Source organism: Pelobates fuscus, chromosome 11, assembly GCF_036172605.1.
Source record: "Pelobates fuscus isolate aPelFus1 chromosome 11, aPelFus1.pri, whole genome shotgun sequence".
Classification (NCBI taxonomy): domain Eukaryota; kingdom Metazoa; phylum Chordata; class Amphibia; order Anura; family Pelobatidae; genus Pelobates; species Pelobates fuscus.
Window position 1 is genome coordinate 49,177,187 of NC_086327.1, and position 23,500 is coordinate 49,200,686.

General features: G+C 40.8%; 1 protein-coding gene across 1 annotated transcript; it reads left to right on the forward strand.

Annotated features, from left to right (window-relative positions):
- The first annotated feature begins 1,409 nt into the window (after positions 1-1,409).
- LOC134577065 (toll-like receptor 13) lies at positions 1,410-23,311 on the forward strand. The gene is made up of 3 exons (XM_063435704.1): positions 1,410-1,449; positions 7,637-10,389; positions 22,941-23,311. Exons 1-3 carry the CDS (start codon positions 1,447-1,449, stop codon positions 23,110-23,112), a joined length of 2,928 nt encoding a protein of 975 aa, XP_063291774.1. The 5' UTR covers positions 1,410-1,446; the 3' UTR covers positions 23,113-23,311.
- The last annotated feature ends 189 nt before the right edge of the window (positions 23,312-23,500 follow it).

Sequence of the window (23,500 nt, forward strand, 5' to 3'; positions counted from 1 at the left end):
GCAATGGTAGCAGGGGGTGACTAGGAATATATAAACTGAACTTGTGTGTGTGTGTGTGTCAGTGTGTTTGTATATCTTTCTGTATGTGCATGCTAGTATCTGTGTGTGTGTCAGTGTGTGTATGTGTCTGTGCAGGTATATGTTTGTATCTGTGTGTGTGTTTCTGTGCAAGCATTTGTGTGTAACTGTGAGATTCAGTGTGTGCATCTGTGTGTGTACCAGTGTGTGTGCATGTGTTTGCTTAGGTACATGCTTGCATCTGTTTATGTCAATGTGGTAGATGTGTGAATATTTGTGTTAGTGTCACTATGTTAGTGTCACTGTGTGTGGCAGCATATGTGTATATGTGTATATGTCCCAGTATTCAAACATCAACACTACATACAAACACACCCTGCAAATTTAATGCCAACACTACATGCAATCAAACACAAACACTACATACAACAACACTGATGCAATAAAACACAATTATATACAAACACACCCATTTATTAGAACGCAAGCATTACATAGAAACACTTCCATGCATTTAAACACACTACACACAAGTACAAGTCAAACACAGTCAAATGAATTCAAAAGCCAACACTACACACAAATACACCCAAATAGACCCCCTACGTTCACACACACACATACCCCATACAAAAATGTGCTTACATTCAAACACACAAACACTGCTCACAAATAAAAACCCAAGGATGGGTAAAAACCCAAGGATGGGTCAATTGTAGATCCCCAGCCATTAGCCAACAGTGAAAGGTGAGAGTTGGACAACAGATTGGAATCAACCTTTTGGCCAACATATAACATAAATTGTTATTATTAAGTCACCTAATATTTCTCAGAACAAATCTGCCCCTGGCCACACCCCCCACTCACATCCCTAAAATTAAAGTGTTCCTCTTTGTTCATGTGAAATGTTGGGAGATATTTGCGTGTTCCTTTACTATCTTTTTCTATCGGGATCTGAAACCAATTCTAAGACAAGTAGTGTTATTGTCTAAGACAAGTAGTGTTATTGTGCAGTTGCATCAGATCAGTTACAGGCAGGAGGAAAAAAAATAATACTCTTCAAAATGATCGTCAATTTAAAAAATCAAAATGACCGTCAATGCCCCCTAAGCTTAGTAAGTCATCAAATGAAATCCTGCTATTGCGTAATGGAAAAAAAAAAAAAAAACATTCTGAGAATACCCTTATGAGCTATTATTACACAACCAAAAGCTGGGTGAGAAAACAGGGGATGGTGTTAGTCAACTTCTTTTCAAACAGAAACAACGAATGACCTACTAATTTAATTTTTATTTTAAGGAAGTATTATCAATGACACCAGGACTTAAAACAGAAATGAAACCAAAAATAAACGGAACTTTAACAGCTTAGGCACACACAGTACTTTTCAGTAACGAAGGTGGAAGACGCACACAGACACAGAAATCTATGGTAAGAAAATATATGTATGAATTTACAGTTGTTTTAATGGCAGGCTGGTGCTGATATAATAATTAATATGTATACACAAGAATAACAAGCCAACACTATCCAGGTATTGTTTTATTTAATGGAACAATGAAAGCACCCCTTACTGCCCAACTGATGCTGCAAGCCTCTGATGTATTATAAGAAGAATGGGTCAGCTGCCTTTTTCCACAGTCATTATTTCTGTTCTTTGCTCAGAATGAACACTTTCTTTATCTATTATGATAAAATGTTCTTTAATATCACTAGGGAAAAACAAGATGCATTCTCAGTGTGAAGGATTTGTTAACCCTCGAACAAAAAGAAATGCTGTTACTTGCTTACCTTTTTTCAGAAAATGTATCACTCTGACAGACACAGAAAACATTTGTCAGAATAAAATACAAATTCTTGCACCACTTTTTTATACATTGGGTAAAATTTTTGTTGATTACATTCCCATTATGTTCAGTGACCCCGTAGGCTGTCTGGGAGTTATAGAAAAGGTGGTCAAACATCTGAAGACACATTGTTAGTTGCTGTTTGTGTATGATATTTTTGTGGCTTTTGCAGTGACTTGAAGTGGTAATGGTGGAAGGACTATGTATCTGCAGTGTTACTGCTTGAAACACTGCACATACTAAGTAATGTTTAATTGTGTGCGGGGGCTAGCTGCACCCCCAGCACTCATGATGTAGGCAGACTAGAATTCTGTTCCAGGCTGACTTTTCTCAATTCTGTGCATATTTTGCATTGGTCGTCAGTGCACAGAGAGTGTTGGCAACAGACAATCTTCTCTCTTGCAGGCAGAATACCTGACAGAAAATTATTGCCTTCCCCTCCCTCATTCCCAATGTGTGCTCCTGCCTCCCTTCTTTGCAGACATTTTTTTTATTTTTAACAGAGAAGCCTGTGATTAAGAAGTGCGAGGCCCCAGTTACATCAGCAGGGGGCGTGGAAGTCAGCGCCGGGAACTTCACCCGGCGCTGGGTTCCAGGTGAGTAATGTATTTTTTGCAGATTGGAGGACGCATGGGTGAGGAGACCTAATTCAAGTGGCCAGTATACATAAAAAGTCCCCCTCCCCTCCAAAAGGTTTGAGTATCCCCTTAACCATCATTAATAGTGACAACTGGTGATTGCAGATTTTTGAGAATCACTGTAGCTAGAAACAAGTGTGGAGATGTAGACTACCTTGCACAATAAAACTTTTGCCTTGCATTATTATGGTGCTTGTCATATACCTCTAATCTGTTCTGTTTTGTTTTTTGGGGGAAAATAGTTGTTTTGTTTAGTTTTTGTTTTTTTAGTTTAGAAACCTGGTTTACTTTTTTACTATGAGAAATATAAAAGTGTCAACAGTGTTTGTGACGTACACTGATCAGCAACCACATTAAAACCACTGACAGGTGATGTGAATAACATTGATTATATCATTACAATTGCACTTGTCAACGGGTGGGATATATTGGGCAGCAAGTAAATAGTCAGTTCTTGAATTTCATGTATTGGAAGCAGGAAAAATGAGCAAGTGAAAAGATCTGAGGGACTTTAATGAGGGCCAAACAGTGATGGGTAGACGATTGGGTCAAAACATCTCCAAAATTGCAATGTTATAGAAACATAGAAACATAGAAGCATAGAATGTGACGGCAGATAAGAACCATTCGGCCCATCTAGTCTGCCCAATTTTCTAAATACTTTCATTAGTCCCTGGCCTTATCTTATAGTTAGGATAGCCTTATGCCTATCCCACGCATGCTTAAACTCCTTTACTGTGTTAACCTCTACCACTTCAGCTGGAAGGCTATTCCATTTAAGACTATGTGCTCTTGTTGTGGTAGTTTTTCTTCTTTTAAATATAGTCTCCTCCTTTAGTGTGTTGATTCCCTTTATGTATTTAAATGTTTCTATCATATTTCCCCTCGTCTTTCCTTCAAGCTATACATGTTAAGTTTCTTTAACCTTTCCTTGTAAGTTTTATCCTGCAATCCATGAATCAGTTTAGTAGCCCTTCTCTGAACTCTCTCTAAAGTATCAATATCCTTCTGGAGATACGGCGTACAATACTCCAAGTGAGGTCTCACTAGTGTTCTGTACAATGGCATGAGCACTTCCCTCTTTCTACTGCTAATTCCTCTCCCTATACAACTAAGCATTCTGCTAGCATTTCCTGCTTTTCTATTATTATTATTATTATTATTATTATTATTGCAATTTATATAGCGCCAACAGATTCCGTAGCGCTTTACAATATTATGAGAGGGGATTTAACTATAAATAGGACAATTACAAATAAACTTACAGGAACAATAGGTTGAAGAGGACCCTGCTCGATCGAGCTTACATTCTATAGGAGGTGGGGTGTAAAACACATTAGGACAGGAATTTGCAATCAAATAAGGTGGACTGCCCTTTAGGAGAGGGCAAGAAACAGGTATGTGAGGTATTGGTTAGTCTTGGAGGCCATAAGCTTTCCTAAAGAGATGGGTTTTAAGGCACTTCTTAAAAGATGCAAGACTAGGGGAGAGTCTGATGGCGGTAGGCAGGCTATTCCATAGGAAGGGAGCCGCCCGCGAGAAGTCCTGCAAGCGCGAGTTGGCCGTACGAGTGCGGACAACGGACAGGAGGTGGTCACGGACAGAGCGGAGAGACCGAGAAGGGACATACCTATGGATCTGTGAGGAGATATAAGAGGGGCTAGAGTTGTTCAGTGCTTTATAGGTGTGAGTTAGTACCTTGAATTGACTCCTATAGCATACAGGAAGCCAATGTAAGGACTGACAGAGGGGTGAGGTGTGAGAGAAACGACTAGAGAGGAAAATCAGTCTAGCAGCAGCGTTCATTACGGACTGTAGGGGTGCAGTACGGCTTTTGGGAAGACCAATCAGGAGAGGGTTACAGTAATCCATGCGGGAAATTACTAGAGCATGGACAAGCTCCTGGTGCAAGAAAGGGGCGGATGCGGGCTATGTTTTTAAGATGGAATCTACAGGATTTGGCAACATGCTGGATGTGAGGCTCAAAGGTGAGACCAGAATCAAGTATGACGCCAAGACAGCGCGCTTGCAAGGATGGACTGATGTTGGTACCACAAACTTGAAGGGAGAGCGAAAGAGGGGGATCAGTATTAGGAGGAGGAAAGACAAGGAGCTCAGTTTTTGAGAGATTGAGTTTCAGAAAGCGGGAGGACATCCAGTCAGAGATGGAAGAAAGGCAAGCAGTGACACGTTGCAGGACGGCAGGGGAGAGGTCCGGGGAGGAGAGATATAGCTGGGTGTCATCAGCGTACAGGTGGTAGTGGAATCCAAAAGAGGTAATAAGTTTGCCAAGAGAGGCAGTATAAAGAGAAAATAGAAGGGGACCAAGGACAGAGCCTTGGGGGACTCCAACTGAGACAGGGCGAGGGGAGGAGGTATCATTAGAAAAGGAGATACTGAATGAGCGTTGGGAGAGATAAGAGGAAAACCACAAGAGGACAGAGTCACAGAGACCAAGCGATTGAAGAGTTTGAAGAAGGAGAGCATGATCAACGGTGTCAAAGGCCGCTGAGAGGTCAAGAAGAATTAGTATGGAGTAGTGGCCTTTGGATTTAGCTGCGATTAGGTTGTTAGTGACTTTGATAAGGGCAGTCTCTGTAGAGTGGAGAGGGCGGAAGCCAGATTGAAGGTAGTCAAGGAGAGAGTTGGAATTGAGGAAATGAGACACACAGGTAAAGACAAGTCTTTCCAGAAGCTTTGAGGAAAAAGGGAGCAGGTATATGGGACGGTAGTTAGAGAGGGTGGATGGGTCGAGGGATGGTTTTTTTAGTATAGGTACTACAGTGGCATGTTTAAGGTCAGCAGGGACGATGCCAGAAGAGAGCGAGCAGTTGAAGATGTGTGTTAGAGAAGGCACGAGACAAGTGGAGAGAGATCTGATAAGGTGAGATGGGACAGGATCGAGCGGGCAAGTGGTGGGGCGAGAGGAGCAAAGAAGAGCAGCCACCTCTTGGTCAGTAGCTGGGGAGAATGTCTGAAGGGTAGGAAAGGCATGATCTATGTGTGATTGAGAAACAAAAAGGCAAGGAGGGGAGAATTCTTTCCTTAGCTGTTCAATCTTGTCAGTGAAGTAACATGCAAAGTTATCAGAAGTAAGGTTAGTTTTGGGGGTGGCCACAGCAGGGCGAAGAAGAGAATTAAAGGTGTCAAAGAGACGCCTGGGGTTGTGGGAACATGAACTAATGAGAGAGGAAAAATAGGACTGTTTGGCAAGGGCAAGGGCTGCACTGTAGGAACACAATATGAATCTTTAATGGAGAAAGTCTGATTGGGTACGAGACTTCCTCCAGGAGCGTTCAGCACAACGGGGCATCTTTGCAGGTAGCGCGTTGATTTAGTATGCCATGGTTGGGGGTGGGTCCTCCTTTAGGTGCTTGTTTGGAGTGGCGCTGCAGTGTTCAAGGCAGATGTAAGAGTAGAGTTATATATGGAGATGGCCAGTGAAGGACAGGAGAGGGAAGGCATGGACAGCAGTTGTGAATCAATGTCAGCTGACAACTGTTGGAGATCAAGAGAATTAAGGTCCCTCCTGAGTTGAGGGGGGTTAGGCTGAGGTTGTTGGGTGAGGGGGTACGCAAGAGCAAATGATAAGAGGTGGTGATCAGAGAGTGGATATGGAGTGTTGCAGATATTAGTTACTGTACATGCATAAGTGAAGATTAGGTCAAGGGTATTGCCAGCTACATGGGTGGGAGAATTTGCCCACTGCGATAGCCCGAGGGAGGAAGTCATTGCAAGTAGTTTAGTGGCTGCCTACCTTTAAGTCATCAGAAATAATCACCTCTAAATCCCTTATCTCAGATGTTGAGGTTAGGACTCTATCCAATATTCTGTACTCTGCCCTTGGGTTTTTACGTCCAAGATGCTTTATTGCTCTGGGCAATGTTCTGCTGGGAAACATTGGGTCCTGGCATTCATGTGGATATTACTTTGACATTACCACCTACCCAGAGATTGTTGCAAACCAAATACACCCACTCCTTCATAGCAAGGGTCTTTCCTGATGGCAGTGGCCTCTTTCAGCAGGGTAATGCACCCTGCCACACTGCAAAAATTGTTCAGTAATGATTTGAGGAACATGACAAAGAGTTCAAGGTGTTGTCTTGGCCTCCAAATTCCCCACATCTCAATCCGATTGAACATCTGTGGGATGTGCTGGAACAAGAAATCAAATCCATGGAGGCCCCACCTTGCAACTTGCAGGACTTAAAGTATCTGCTGCTAACGACTTGGTGCCAGATGCCACAGGACATGTTCAGAGGTCTTGTGGAGTCCATGCCTCAACGCATCAGAGCTATTCTGGCAGCATGAGGGTGACCTATACGATATAAGGCAGCTACTACAGCTTATTGTATTTGTTCTGGTGAGTAGAATCATTCCCTATAGGCTTTTTGCAGTAAACACTGTCTTTTCAGATAAAATGCAGTGTTTACATTACAGCCTAGTGATAACTCTATTCGCCACTCTTTAGATGGCTGCTAAAGCTGCTTCCTTGGGCAGTGCTACAGAGTAAGCAGCACTGCCATTCAGTGTCTCCACCCTCTGCATGCAGACACTGAGCTTTCCTCATAGAGATGCATTGATTCAATGCATCTCTCTGAGGAGATGCTGATTGGCCAGGGCTGTGTTTGACTTGTGCTGGCTCTGCGCCTGATCTGCCTCCTGGACAGTCTTAGCCAAATTATGGTGAAGCACTCTGATTGGCTCACGCCACCACTTCTGAGGATGTCAGCAGGTAACAGGCAGACAGGTGCAGAGCCAGGAGCTGCAGACTTGAATACAAGTGATATTTTAATATATTTAGGGGGGCAAGAAGGGGCCCGGGAATATATGTCTGTGTTCCTGACCCTATAGTGCTCCTTTAATGTTGTGGCTGAGTACATGTTAATGCATTAGGCTTGTTTTTAAAACCTGTTATTTAAAATACATATAGAAAATATTTTGTCAGTTTCCCATTACTTACAGCATAATCTTTGAGCAATAAACACCCAACAGGATGTTTGATAGTTCCTTTTATGTTTTTGTATTTATTGCATCCAGTGCTCTGCTTCATAATTTTGAGTGTTGAATTTTTTTCCCATTATAAATGTACTGGATTTTTCATTTGATTGATTTTTTTTTTTTTTTTAACAGATCATACTGTTGAGGCACAGCTATCAATATACATTATACACTATAACCAGACTTTTCATCATGTGTCATCATTCAACCAGCCAAGTAATTGCCTTTGTTATTTTGGCATTACACAATGTAACACTCATTAAAGCATATGGTTATGCCAAGTGTTACCTGGCCTACAACAACACCAAATACGCTGACTGCGTGGACCGCGGCATTGTGAACTTGACATTATCGATTCAAAATCTGTGCAATGAAACAAAATGGCTAAATGTATCTCACAATAATATCCATGCAATACAAAACAAAGTGTTTTCTCATTTGCCAAAACTTTTGGAACTGCGATTAAGTAAGAACAAAATTTTCAATATTCAGAAACATGCCTTTGAGAATTTGGATAACCTTCGTGTGCTTGATCTCAGTCACAACTTAATTAAATATTTGGATAGTTTCGATGTCTCCAATCTTACAAACCTCAGAATACTCCACGTTAATCACAATAAAATCTGCACAATACAAAGTAAGACACTGAGGCCTTTAATTGCTTTAGAGGAAATTGATCTCTCATCCAATTGTATTTCAGATTTCAGAATGGTAGCAAAGGCCGTTGAAAGTCTCTACTTGATTTCTAAACTGAACCTAAGTTCAAATAATATAACGGATCTCAAGAACAACCAAAGTGTAATTAGCCTTCCGTCTTTACAGTACCTAAATCTTTGCAATAATGAAATTTTGAATTTAGATCTAACCGACTATTTCATGCCTAACTTAACAGAACTGAATGTGTTGAGGAATCAGATGTTCACTGTAAATGGGAGCTCCTTTAATAATGTTCCCAACTTGTCCAAAATGATCTTTGACGAAAATCCTTTAAACATTTCACATCTTTTTGGAAGTGTGTTCCCTAAACTGATAGAGTTTCACTGGTCAAGCATGAGACCTGCTCTACAAAATGATTTATTTATGTTCTGTAGATTTTTGAAGACTTTACCAAAGTTGAAATGGCTTGACATCAAACATTCCAAGATCAAGGCCAGCAATCTGCAAATCATTGGCCAATGCACTAACCTTACAACCCTTGTTCTTTCAACAAGCTCAATTATTAGGCTCAAAGCCAATGAACTTCAAGCCTTCAAGCATCTTGAGTATCTTTATCTGGATAAATGTAAAATAAAAGAAATTCATAACAGTACCTGGATTGGTTTAGAGTCTCTTCACACTTTGATTTTAGAAAGAAACCGACTTTCTGACTTAGAAAGAGATATGTTCCTCCCATTAACTAAACTTGAAGTCTTGGACCTATCAAAAAATTACTTAACATACATCAATAAGGAAGCATTTAATGGGCTAAAGCATTTAAAATACCTAAGCCTGAAAAGTTGTAAAATTGTACAAATTACAAAAGCAACTTTCCTACATGTATTGACTCTCAGGGAATTAGACATCCAAGATAATAGTATATCTTTAATCAAGCATAAAACATTTGGCGGACTGTACAGACTTGAAAAGCTATTATTGTCAGGGAACAGAATATCATCAATTCAAAAGTATGGTCTACGTGGTCTTGACTCATTAAAACATCTTTCTTTAGCTGATAACGTTATCTATAAACTAACCAATTCTACTTTTAGGTATTTGAAATCTCTTGTAAGTTTGGACCTAAGTAAAAATCAGTTGTGGTCTTTTAATAAATATCAATCACCAAATCCATTCTTGTACCTACGTTGCTTGGAGTCGTTGGATCTGAGTTACCAAAGCCAAACCTTTGAGGTTAGTGTTCCAAAGACATTGTTCAAAGGACTAAATTCCCTTAAATTTTTGAACCTGACAGGCAATCCAAGCTTATTTTTTAAAAACATGTCTTTGTCTATTTTAGTAAATTTGACACATTTGGATATGTCTGAAGTGCATGCTTTGCCAGAACATTCAGAACTTTTTAAGACTGAATTATTTCAAAATCTTACTCAACTTCAACATCTTACTCTTGATATAAATGAAATCCAAGATCTCCCAGAAAATGTATTTGGTCACTTAACAATGTTGGAAAATCTATCATTAAAAAACAATAAAATTAGAAATATTAGCAAGAACCTCTTACAAAACCTGTCCAATCTAGTATATTTTGACATCTCTATGAATCCACTTTCATGTTCATGTGAAAATTACTGGTTTCAAAACTGGTCGAAATCCAACACAAGGGTACAAGTGCCCTTTATTCAGTCATTCAGTTGCTTTGGTCAAATAGCACGTGACATTTATTTTACAAGCTATGATTTAAGTTTTTGTGGTACGGACACCTCGGTCTACTTTTTTCTTGGGAGTTTTTTAACAACATTGTGCTTCTTGATAGTAACTCTCATAACGGTTAAACTCAAATGGTCTATTCTCTATGGCTGGTATATATTACGAGCCTGGTTTCAATGGCAAATCCACAAGGAAAAGCGTATTTACAAGTATGACGCATATATCTCATATTGCTCTGATGATGAGCAGTGGGTCATGGAAAATATTTTGTTAAATCTGGAATCACAAGGACCAAGTAGATATAAGCTCTGCTTCAAACCCCGAGACTTTATTCCAGGATCCTACCATATTGATAACATCCAGGATGCCATCAGCAGCAGCCGTAAAACATTGTGTGTGGTCAGTAGACATTTCCTGAAAAGTGACTTGTGCAGAATTGAGATGGAAATGGCATGCTCAAGGGTCTTCTATCAGAAGGAGGATGTCCTTGTTATGGTGTTTCTTGAAGAGCTTCCAGATTACAGGTACATTTTAGCAATGGGAAAAGGCAAGCTTGCCCTCATTTCAGGCAGTGAATGCCAAGATTAGTTATGCAATTTCAAGCACGACAAACTGACTATACATCACTTCATTTTCATTCTTGCAAACATACTATTTTGTTATTCATACATAAGAGAGACAAATATCTTTGAACAATCACATGTTCATTTAGAATCTTAAACTGTCAAGAACTTACCTTTCCCCAATCGATTCCTCTTGTCTCCCTCTGTCAGGATCTGTTCTTCATTTCTTACTGTCTGCTCTAGTTTTCTTTAAAACATAAGACAAAGTAAGGACTATTTTGTCTTATGGAGGTTTCCTACGCCTGACCATCTCTGACCAGCGGGGTAGCAAAGTGTCCTCCGTTTCCTGTGGTCAGAGAAATTCTCCCACAATTTTTACCTTTCCTCCGTGATCTCGCGATGCTTCCTGTCAGTATTCCCGAACGTCCTGTCACTTAGAACGTCGGCAAAACTACCGAATTTCGTCCTAACAGAATGAGAACAGTTTCTCCATTTGTGTTAGGATGAAATTCGGGACTTTGTACAGATTGGAATTTTCATTCGAATAAATGAAACTCCGTTCCGATTCGTGCCGCGGCTGCATCCCTAATTCCCACGGTATTAGGGAGCTATCTACCAAAAGGCTGAAAGACCTAAATTGGTCTTTCAACCAAATTTACTAATACTAATACTAAAGATTACTTAGTATTAGTAAATTCTGCCCCTACTCGATATATCGCAAATAGGGGCGAGTCTAGTAAACAGTGAGCAGCCTGAGGCTACTCACTGTTGTAAAAAAAAAATAATAACCCTAGTGTCCACCCTCCCGAGCCCCCACCCGTGCCGAGCGACTAGGGTCTATTAAACTGAAGGGGGACCTAGCAGGGGGGGTTACATTTAGTGGGGGGGGGGTTACATTTAGCCCACCCCCCATTGTCATATTTAAAGCAATGGAAATTCTTATTTTTACTAAAATAAAGTTGGAATTCAGTCAGCCCAAGCAAATCTGCAGCAAATGCCCAAATGAATTTCAAGTCATATTTACTCAAATTTAATTGCACTTTTTGGAAAATAAAGTTTTCAAAATTTTAATGCGCATTAGATTCAATGTCACATTACAACATTTTTGATTTTCCAGCGAATTGACACAGGCGAGTTAAAACTGGTGAATTAAAACAGGTGCATTGAAACAGACGAATTGAAACAGACGAATTTAAGCAAATTGAAACCGACGAATTGAAACAGACGAATTCAAACAAACTAATTCAAACTGACAAATTTAAACAGGTGAATTTCATTCTGGTGAATTCACACAGGCAAATTTTGTTCCTGAAAGAGAGCTTTAGAAATAATAGATTATAACACTATATTTAGAAACTTGTAACACTAGAATTGAAATACCATTAATTAATTGAAATCAGTGTTACTATGGTATATGGCAATAAACATTTTCATAGCACAATGTTGTATAGTAGCATCTTCTTGTAAAAATGTGCATTACATTTGCCACCAAAAACACTTTTCACCTTCCAGGTATCAAAAATTGAGGTGCGCATCAGATTTGACGGCGCATTAGATTCGAGTAAATATGGTATATTCACTAATCACTATTTTATATACTTCCAACCCGAATGTAAAATTGCAGGCTCTGCATTCGCAAATTATAGTTCACTAGCTTTTTGCTTGTGAATGATCATATTAAGTACTAAGTCCCCACTAGCAAGGGGAGAACATTAGGATGCCACACCTTTTCTTTTATTAAATAACTCCCACCCAACGGCCATATTGGTGGCAGGAGGGTAGACTATTCAGTTGCTAGGAAAGCATTCACCCATATTAACAGCAATAGAGGGTAGGACCTAACGGGTGGAGCTGGGGAAAACATTAGGTTGTACTTTTGTACATGTGGTGGCTGGCTAGCAAGCATTGGCCAGCTACCACATAATAAACCCTCTGCAATTGGATAGTTAATTAACAATTTGCCCACTGGCTGCTAGTACTGCCAGACAGTTGGCAAATAGTTCTTCAAATTATCATTCACTTGCAAAAAGCATATGAATGAGAATTTGCAAGCGTGCATCCTACTGGATGCATTCGGTTTGTCTTCAGCGTCATGCGGTCGTTCAGAAATCTATGATTCATCGAGAAAAAATCGGAAAAATAGGAATAAGGGCTGTGCCTGGTAAAACTAGATAAAATAGTCCAGATAAAATAAATGGGTAAAAAAAAGAAAAGTCTTATCTAGAGACGTCTGTGGTGGTTGTATGGTAGTATTCAGTCCGGAGCAATTATCCTTATTATGTTCTTCCTTGTGGGTCAGCTCATATGCAAGAGACAAGAAATATAGGAAGCCAAATAGTGTAGTATGTTGGTAATAATAGAGATAAAAATATAAAAAATCTTGAATGCAAACTCACATTTATAAGAGCTAAAACCCGCTCTGGTGTGAAGTACGCCCTTCAAGGAAATCGGTCTCGATGAAAATGCTTGTTCTTGGGTAGAACATTGGCTTAAAAACAGAATACAAAGAGTTGTCGTTAATGGTAAATTTTCAAGCTGGACAGAGGTGGCAAGTGGTGTCCCTCAGGGGTCTGTTCTGGGACCCCTTCTATTTAACATTTTTATAAATGATCTTGAAGACAGCATTGAAAGTCATGTTTCAGTGTTTGCAGATGACACAAAACTTTGTAAAATAATACAATGTGAGCAAGATATTACTTTGCTGCAGAAGGATTTAGATAGACTGGAGGACTGGGCACTCAAATGGCAGATGAAATTTAATGTTGAAAAATGCAAAGTTATGCACTTCGGCGTAAAGAATACACAAGCAACGTATACCCTTAATGGAAGCGAATTAGGGGTAACAACACACGAAAAGGACTTGGGAATTGTTATAGACAACAAACTATGCAACAATGTGCAATGTCAATCAGCAGTGGCCAAGGCCAGTAAGGTATTGTCATGCATGAAAAAGGGCATTCATTCTCGGGACGAGAATATCATTTTGCCTCTCTATAAATCACTGGTAAGACCACATATTGAATATGCTGTGCAATTTTGGGCACCTGTTCTAAAGAAGGATATCATGGCACTAGAAAAAGTGCAGAGGCGGGCTACAAAATTAATAAAAGGAATGGAACATATCAGCTATGAAGAAAGGTTAACAAATTTAAACCTATTTAGTTTAGAAAAACGTCGCCTGAGAGGGGATATGATAACATTATACAAATATATTCGGGGCCAATACAAACCATTGTGTGGAAATCTATTCACAAACCGGACTTTACATAGGACACGAGGCCATGCGTTTAGACTGGAAGAAAGAAGATTTCGTCTAAGGCAAAGGAAAGGTTTTTTTACTGTAAGAACAATCAGGATGTGGAATTCTCTGCCTGAAGAAGTGGTTTTATCAGAGTCCATACAGATGTTCAAACAGCTACTAGATGCATACTTGCAAAGACAGAATATTCAAGGATATAATCTTTCAATGTAGGGTAATAACTGCTTGATTCAAGGATAAATCTGACTGCCATTCTGGGGTCAATAAGGAATTTTTTGTCCTAGCTTGTTGCAAAATTGTGCTTCAAACTGGGTTTTTTTTTTTTTTTTTTTTTTTCTCTTTTGGATCAAAAGCAAAAAACAGGTGTGAGGAAGGCTGAACTTGATGGACGCAAGTCTCTTTTCAGCTATCTAACTATGTAACTATGTAACCTTGTTAGTATTCAGTGACTTGTACTTTTGTACAAAGTAAGCTCCATGAAAATAAGACTTGTATGAGTTTCCTCTCATTTATAACAACCAATAATTAAAAAGTAACAAATAGTGTAATAAACGGATGAGTGCTATTATAAACAGGGTTATTCACTAAACACTAAAAAAAAATTATGAACTAATCCCAAATGACAAAACTGAGGAAAAAGCTGTGACTGTAGCTGAGTTCTGAGAATATTTCAAGTTCAGCTATTTTTACCTCAATGTTGTCATTCTGAATTAATTTACGAATAAATTCACAAATAACCTTGTCAATGTCAAAACCAGTGTATATCGTGAATACACCTCACTAAGTATATATTATGCTCACAACTATTTCCTTAAAGAGTCACTCCAGACCCCTAAAGCACTTTAGCTTGCTGGAAAAGTTATGTGTGGAGAGTATATCCTCTTTTTCCATTTTGCAAATAGTGCAGGATTCAATAGAAATAGGAATTCTATAAATTACCCTGACTAAACCCCCCTGGCTTTTCAAGCAGACACAGGTCATGTTACTTTCTGGCTTGGTTAGCTTATTTGCACTGAACTCAAGATGCAGCAATTGCCCAGATCACCTGCTTTGCAAAGACTTCTCGTTGAGTCAGTGGCGGATCCAGAGCCTTATGTCAGGAGGGGCACTCATAGATTATTTAAAGAAACAATCCAGGCACAATAACCACTATTGCTCTCTGTAGTGGTTATGGTGCCAGGAGTGCCATGGCGCCCTCCCAGAGTAAATAGGAAAACCGTTTAAGAACAGTTTGACAATTTACCTAGGGACTGCCAGGATAGGGGCTGTAGTAGGGGATAGGGCCCCTAGTAATGTGTGTGTATGTATGTGTGTGTGTGTGTGTGTGTGTGTGAGGGGTGCAGTATGTGTGTATGGGAGGCAGTGAGTGTGTGAGGGATGCAATGTGTGTGAGGGATGCAGTGTGTGTGTTTGTATGGGAGGCAGTGCGTGTGTGAGAAGTGCAGTGTGTGTATAATTTGGGACAGTGTGGGTATGGGGCTGCAGTGGGATCACTGTGTGTAGGAGGCACAGTGTGTGTTTGTGTGAGGGGTGTAGTGTGTGCATGGGAGTGCAGTGTTTATATATGGGGTGCAGTTGGATCACTGTATGTATGGGGCCAGTGTGTGTATGAGGGTGTAGTGGGGGCAGTGTGTGTATGGGAGTGCAGCTATGAGAGGGGGGGGATATGGGGGTGCAGTGTGTGTGTGGGGGAGAAGTGTGTGTGCGGGTGCAGTGTGTGTATGAGGGTTCAGTGGGGGCAATGTGTGTGGGGTGCAGTGTGTATGGGGGAGAAGTGTGTGTATGGGGGTACAGTGGGGGCAGTGTGTGTATGGAGGAGAAGTGTGTGTATGGGGGTACAGTGGGGGCAGTATGCAGGGCTGCCATCAGAAATTTTGGGGCCCCTGACAAAGCACAAGGTCTGGGCCCCCCCGCCCTCTCCCTCCCGGGCCCGCCCACGCCCTACCTAGTCTGCTGACAATGATGCAGGACTGAATGTGGTGTGTATAGTGGAAATGAATTAGAATGTGTTTAATGGATGTAGTGTTTGTGTGTATTAGATACTGTTTGTTCAGTGAATGCAGTGTGTGTTTGTGTAGCAGATGCAGTGTGTATAGTGAACGCAGAGTGTGTTTGAGTAGTGGATGTAGTGTGTGTACAGTGATGTAGTGTGTGTTTGTGTAGTGGATGTAGTGTTTGTATGTACTAGATAAAATGTGCTTAGTGGATGCAGTGTCTGTAGTGGATGTAGTGTGTGAATTAGACGCAGTGTCTGTGTATAGTGAATGCAGAGTGTTTCAATTTGTGGTGGATGTAGTGTGTGTACTTTGAATATGGGATGTTTGTGTAGTGGATGCTGTGTGTACAGTTAATGCAGAGTGTGTGTCGGTATAGTGAATCCAGAGTGTGTGCATAGTTTAGTGAATGCAGAGTGTGTGTTAGTGTGTAATGAATGCAGAGTGTGTGTTAGCGTGTAGTGAATGCAGAGTGTGTCAGTGTAATGATTGTAGTGTGTGTGTTAGTGCAGTGAATGCAGAGTGTGTCAGTGTAATGAATGTAGTGTGTGTGTTAGTGCAGTGAATGCAGAGTGTGTGTAAATGTGTAGTGAATGCAGAGTGTGTGTTATTGTGTAGTGAATGCAGAGAGTATGTTAGTGTGTAGCGGATGCAGAGTGTGGGTTAGTGTAGTGAATGCAGTGTGTTAATGTGTAGTGAATGCAGAGGGTGTGTTAGTGTGTAGCGGATGCAGAGTGTGTGTTAGTGTAGTGAATGCAGAGTGTTAATGTGTAGTGAATGCAGAGAGTGTTTGAGTAGTGGATGTAGTGTGTGTACAGTGATGTAGTGTGTGTTTGTGTAGTGGATGTAGTGTTTGTATGTACTAGATGAAATGTGTTTAGTGGATGCAGTGTCTGTAGTGGATGTAATGTGTGTATTAGACGCAGTGTCTGTGTATGGTGAATAAAGAGTGTTTCAATTGGTGGTGGATGTAGTGTGTACTGTGAATACAGGATGTTTGTGTAGTGGATGCTGTGTGTACAGTTAATGCAGAGTGTATGTTAGTGTAGTGAATGCAGAGTGTGTGTCAGTATAGTGAATCCAGAGTGTGTGCATAGTTTAGTGAATGCAGAGCGAGTGTTAGTGTGTAATAAATGAAGAGTGTGTGTTAGGGTGTAGTGAATGCCGGGTGTGTCAGTGTAATGAATGTAGTGTGTGTGTAAATTTGTAGTGAATGCAGAGTGTGTGTTAATGTGTAGTGAATGCAGAGAGTGTGTTAATGTGTAGTGAATGCAGAGAGTGTGTTAGTGTGTAGCGGATGCAGAGTGTGTGTTAGTGTAGTGAATGCAGAGTGTGTTAATGTGTAGCGAATGCAGAGTGTGTGTCAGTATAGTGGATGCAGTGAGTGTGTTAGTGTGCAGTGAATGCAGAGTGCATGTTGTATTAGTGAATGCAGTGTGTGTATTGTATTAGTGTATGCAGTGTGTGTGCTGTGTTAGTGTATGCATTATGTGTGTTGTGTTAGTGTATGCAGTGTGTGTGTGTGTGTGTTGTATTAGTACATGCAGTGTGTGTTAGTGTATGCAGTGTGTGTGTGTGTGTGTTGTATTAGTACATGCAGTGTGTGTTAGTGTATGCAGTGTGTGTGTTGTATTAGTGTATGCAGTGTGTGTGTTAGTGTATGCAGTGTGTGTTGTATTAGTGTATGCAGTGTGTGTTTTGTCAGTGTATGCAGAGTGTGTGTTAGTGTTAGTGTATGCAGTGTGTGTTGTGTTAGTGTATGCAGTGTGTGCTAGTGTGTAGCGGATGCAGAGTGTGTGTTAGTGTAGTGAATGCAGAGAGTGCGTTAATGTGTAGTGAATGCAGAGAGTGTGTTAGTGTGTAGCGGATGCAGAGTGTGTGTTAGTGTAGTGAATGCAGAGTGTTAATGTGTAGTGAATGCAGAGAGTATGTTAGTGTGTAGCGGATGCAGAGTGTGTGTTAGTGTAGTGAATGCAGAGTGTGTTAATGTGTAGCGAATGCAGAGTGTGTGTCAGTATAGTGGATGCAGTGAGTGTGTTAGTGTGTAGTGTATGCAGAGTGCATGTTGTATTAGTGAATGCAGTGTGTGTATTGTCAGTGTATGCAGAGTGTGTGTTGTGTTAGTGTATGCAGTGTGTTGTGTTAGTGTATGCAGTGTGTTATTGTGTAGCGGATGCAGAGTTGTATTAGTGTAGTGAACGCAGAGTGCGTTAATGTGTAGTGAATGCAGAGTGTGTGTCAGTATAATGGATGCAGTGAGTGCATTAGTGCGTAGTGTATGCAGAGTGCATGTTGTATTAGTGAATGCAGTGTGTGTATTGTATGCAGTGTGTGTGTTGTATTAGTGTATGCAGTGTGTGTGTTGTGTTAGTGTATGCAGTATGTGTGTTGTGTTAGTATATGCAGTGTATGTGTTGTGTTAGTGTATGCAGTGTGTGTGTGTTGTATTAGTGTATGCAGTGTGTGTTGTGTTAGTGTATGCAGTGTGTGTGTTGTGTTAGTGTATGCAGTGTGTGTTGTGTTAGTGAAAGCAGTGTGTGTGTGTGTGTGTGTGTGTGTGTGTGTGTGTGGTGTGTCAGTGTATGCAGTGTGTGTGTTGTGTTAGTGTATGCAGTGTGTGTTGTGTCATTGTATGCAGAGTGTGTGTTGTGTTAGTGTATGCAGTGTGTGTTGTGTTATTGTATGCAGTGTGTGTTGTGTTGGTGTATGCAGTGTGTGTTATTGTGTAGCGGATGCAGAGTGTGTGTTAGTGTAGTGAATGCAGAGTGCGTTAATGTGTAGCGAATGCAGAGTGTGTGTCAGTATAGTGGATGCAGTGAGTGTGTTAGTGCGTAGTGTATGCAGAGTGCATGTTGTATTAGTGAATGCAGTGTGTGTATTGTATTAGTGTATTAGTGTATGCAGTGTGTGTTATTGTATGCAGTGTGTGTGTTGTATTAGTGTATGCAGTGTGTGTGTTGTGTTAGTGTATGCAGTATGTGTGTTGTGTTAGTATATGCAGTGTGTGTGTTGTGTTAGTGTATGCAGTGTGTGTGTGTTGTATTAGTGTATGTAGTGTGTGTGTGTTGTATTAGTGTATGCAGTGTGTGTTGTGTTAGTGTATGCAGAGTGTGTGTTGTGTTAGTGTATGCAGTGTGTGTTGTGTTAGTGAAAGCAGTGTGTGTGTGTGTGTGTGTTGTGTTAGTGTATGCAGTGTGTGGTGTGTCATTGTATGCAGAGTGTGTGTTGTGTTAGTGTATGCAGTGTGTGTTGTGTTGGTATATGCAGTGTGTGTTGTGTTGGTGTATGCAGAGTGTGTGTTGTGTTAGTGTATGCAGTGTGTGTTGTGTTAGTGTATGCAGTGTGTGTGTGTTGTGTCAGTGTATGCAGAGTGTGTGTTGTTAGTGTATGCAGTGTGTGTTGTGTCAGTGTATGCAGAGTGTGTTGTGTCAGTGTATGTAGTGTGTGTGTTGTGTCAGTGTATGTAGTGTGTGCGTGTTGTGTCAGTGTATGTAGTGTGTGTGTTGTGTCAGTGTATGCAGTGTGTGTGTGTGTTGTGTCAGTGTATGTAGTGTGTGTGTTGTGTTAGTGTATGTAGTGTGTGTGTGTTGTGTCAGTGTATGCAGTGTGTGTGTTGTGTCAGTGTATGTAGTGTGTGTGTTGTGTTAGTGTATGTAGTGTGCGTGTTGTGTCAGTGTATGTAGTGTGTGTGTGTGTGTGTAAATGTGCAATCTGGGGGGAGGGGGAGGGGGAGGCAGGGGCATTTTCACATAAATTAAAAAAAATAATAAATTTAATTAAATGTTTCTCCCCCCTCCCTGCTTACCTTTGTTCAGGGAGGGGGGGATTCCATGATCCCTGGTGGTCCGGTGGGGGGCCCCCGGCTCCCTGTTATCGCAGAGGGGGCCCAGGCAGCACACAGCTTCTTCTCTTCTCTCCTCCAATAACTCTCGCGAGACCCGCAGAGCGTTGCCATGGCAACCGGGTCTCGCAAGAGTTATTAGCAGAGAGGAGAAGAGGAGAAGCTGTGGGCTGCCTGGGCCCCCTTTGCGGTAACAGGGAGCCAGGGGCCCGCGGCTGCACACATAGATAGCGATATTCGCTATCTATGTGTGCAGAGAAAGAAAGTGGGGCCCAGGACTGCCAGAGCAGTCCGGGCCCTCCAGGGCCGCCGGGCCTGTGACAACTGTCATGGTTGTCACCCCCTGATGGCGGCCCTGGCAGTATGTGAATGGAGGAGAAGTGTGTATATTGAGGTACAGTGGGGGCAGTGTGTGTATGGAGGAGAAGTGTGTGTATGGGGGTACAGTGGGGGCATTGTGTGTATGGGGGATAAGTGGGCAGGTTAAAACAAATGTTTGTTTTTTAATTAAAAAATATTCTTTATATCCCTTCTTACCTTTGCCCAGGGAGGGGGGATATCGATTGTGATGCCCTGGTGGTACGGTGGAGAAATTCCCTGGCGGTTTTAGTGGGGAGTGAACTCTAGCCTGCAGCTACTGAGGCTAGAGTTCACTCTCGTGAGAACGGAACGTTGCCACCGCGGTAACCGCGGCACACTACGTGCTCGCGAGAGGAGACCCAATGGAGCTAGAGCTCCTGGGTCTCATCTCCCTCCCCTGCCAGCCGCCCAGCAAAGTGCCTGCGGACCAGTGAGGGAGATCTCTGGTCTCCCCTCTGTTCCATGAAGGCACTTAGCAGGGCCGGCGCTTCGATAGCAATAGCACTGGCCCTGCAGGGAAGAGCATTGGCTCTCAGGGGAGGGGCAATTGCAACCCATTGCCCCCCTCCGGATACGCCAATGCATTGAGTTGCCTTGGGAATTATGTGATTGGACAGCCAAAGAAAGTCTGGGAAGGGTTAGAAGGGGAGGGCTTGCAAAACAGCAGACAAGAAATCTGCAGTTTTTGCAAGCTGTTGTTACATATACCCTCAATAAAATGGAATAATTAAATGCACAAGTTTTCATTTGGGGTATATCTACTAAACTGTGATTTTCATTTTTTTTTGTATTTGAGCAATAGAGTGTCCTTTAATACATAGTTTCACGTTTTCATGAAAAATAAAAGCAAACATAAAAGACCCTATATAAGTTCCAAAATACTATATAGAACCATTCACACTATTATTAGCCATTGTATATGCCAGATTCAGCTTCAAAGATATCAGCGCTCTTATGGTCAGGTGACACCTACTTGCCCTTGTAAGCCATATGTTTCCTAAACTGTCAATAAATAAATAAATAATAAAGCAGAGCTGGATTACCCATTAGGCAACAAATGGAAGTCAGCAGGACTTGTGACTTGGCAGTAATAGCCACTGGCTATTTGCTGTTTAGTCGACATGTCCCTACACGCAGCATTGCAGGTTGGGTTATAAGGGAGGTTTTAAACCACCCTTATACTAATATGGTAAATTAGTATAATATAATATTTTACTGAGCACCATGGGTGTTTATTTGTTGCTTAGTTCAGGGCATATAGCTCTTGAACTCAGAATGTATAAGTACCGTATATACTCGAGTATAAGTCGAGTTTTTCAGCACATTTTTTGTGCTGAAAAACCCCAACTCGACTTATACTCGAGTCAATATCATAATTGCCATAATACAGACAGGGGGCTGTGTGCGTTTACTTACCTCTCCTGCAGCTCCTGTCAGCTCCCTTCTCCTCCGCGCCGGTCCGTTCAGCACCTCTGTCAGCTCCCAGTGTAAGTCTCGCGAGAGCCGCGGGGTCATAGTGCGGCTCTCGCGAGACTTACAGTGTGAGCTGACAGAAGTGCTGAACAGACCGGCTCGGAGGAGAAGGGAGCTGACAGGAGCTGCAGGAGAGGTAAGTGCTTCCTGCCAGCCCCCTCCACTGAACTGCCAATGCCACTGGACCACCAGAGAATGAGAGCCCCCCTCCCTGCCATGTATCAAGCAGGGAGGGGGCACGAAAAAATAAATAAATATAATAATAAAATAAAATAATAAAATAAAATAAAAAATAATAATAAAAATAAAAAATAATAAAAAAATATATTAATAAAACAAAAAATTATTAAAATAATTAAAAAATAATAATAATAAAAATGCGCACCCCCCACCAAGGCTCTGCAACACACACACACACACACACACACACACACACACTGCACTCATATACACACACACACACACTGCATTCATACACACACACACTGCATTCATACACACACACTGCACTCATACACACACACTGCATTCATACACACACACTGCATTCATACACACACTGCACTCATACACACACACTGCATTCATACAAACACACTGCACTCATACACACACTGCATTCATACACACACTGCACTCATACACACACACTGCACTCATACACACACACTGCACTCAAACACACACTGTGCTCATTATATACACACACTGTAAATAAATATTCAATTCATGTAATTTTTTTAGGATCTAATTTTATTTAGAAATTTACCAGTAGACATTTCCCACCCTAGTCAATAAGTTTTCCCAGTTTTGGGGGGTAAAATTAGGGGCCTCGGCTTATATTCGGCTTATACTCGAGTATATACGGTAATTTAACCTGTCAGGGAATTATGAAAAGCACGCTTCTATTTTGAAATTATTTACAAGGCCAGTAGCTCCATCTCTGTAATTAAACAAATAACAAATTAAGGAATTTCATGGACACATTTTTGTCCAGCAAGCAAATAGTTTTTCATTTGTATGATTTTAATTGCAATTAGTTCATTTGTGCTTCGTACGAATGAACTAATTGTCCAAAATTCAGACAAATTTGCATTTGTCCAACAATGAATGCACAAGTCTAATACCTTCAGAAAAAACAATATTTTCTTTATGTATATAGTTCCAATGCAAACTAATAATGACATGCATTAAACTGTTCATATATCTGATCTATCATGGCATATTCTAAGGAGAGGTAAACTGAATACACAAAAGGATGACAACGCCACCCAGATATGTATATAACTAGATGCTATATAATCATCCTTCTTAAAACACATTCATTTTTATAGTGGAAAACCTTTCATGGAATAAATTAAAACATGCAAAGAACACTTCGGTTACATCTTATCTATGTTCATGGCAAAGATTGCATTTAATGTCATCTTTATGATTTGCAAAACACAGCCATGGCTATTATTTGATGTCTCAGTTTAGAAACTTCACTATGTGCCCTGTATTAAAGCTAGTAAAACAAACAAACTGTATATATGACCGTTATCCAGACGTCTTTATGGTTCCTGTGTTGTCTTTTTTCTTTTAGACTTTCAGCTTACCACAAGCTTAGAAAGCTGATAAAGCAAAATGCCTACATAAACTGGCCGGAAGACCCCCAGGGTGAAGATCTCTTCTGGTTCCAACTTCGAAAAGCATTAGCCAGGGAGCAAAATGACGAGGATATAATACAGCTCAGTGTGACCCACACAGAGATTTGATATCAAACTACATGTTTTCTTCTAAAAATAAATCTATAGTCTATAAATACTACTTTCATAACACACAAGTTTTTATGCATTATATTTATGTCTATGTATGGGTAGACAGATGTGGAAAGACACATTGATTTACTAAATACAGGACTATAGCACACAGAAAATTGAATCACAACATTTAAGCAAAAAGAGATGGTTTGTTCGCCTGTACCAACATCTTGGCTATTTTAGTCACATTATGCACTACGGCTTTCGATTCCTTATTTCCTAAAACTTCACTGTGTATTAAAATAAACACATCATGTCCTGCTTAAGTTTTTGAAAACAAAAATGTTTGTATTTTGAAAGTGCACATTTAATATGCCTCTGTGATACTTAAGAAGGAGCCACA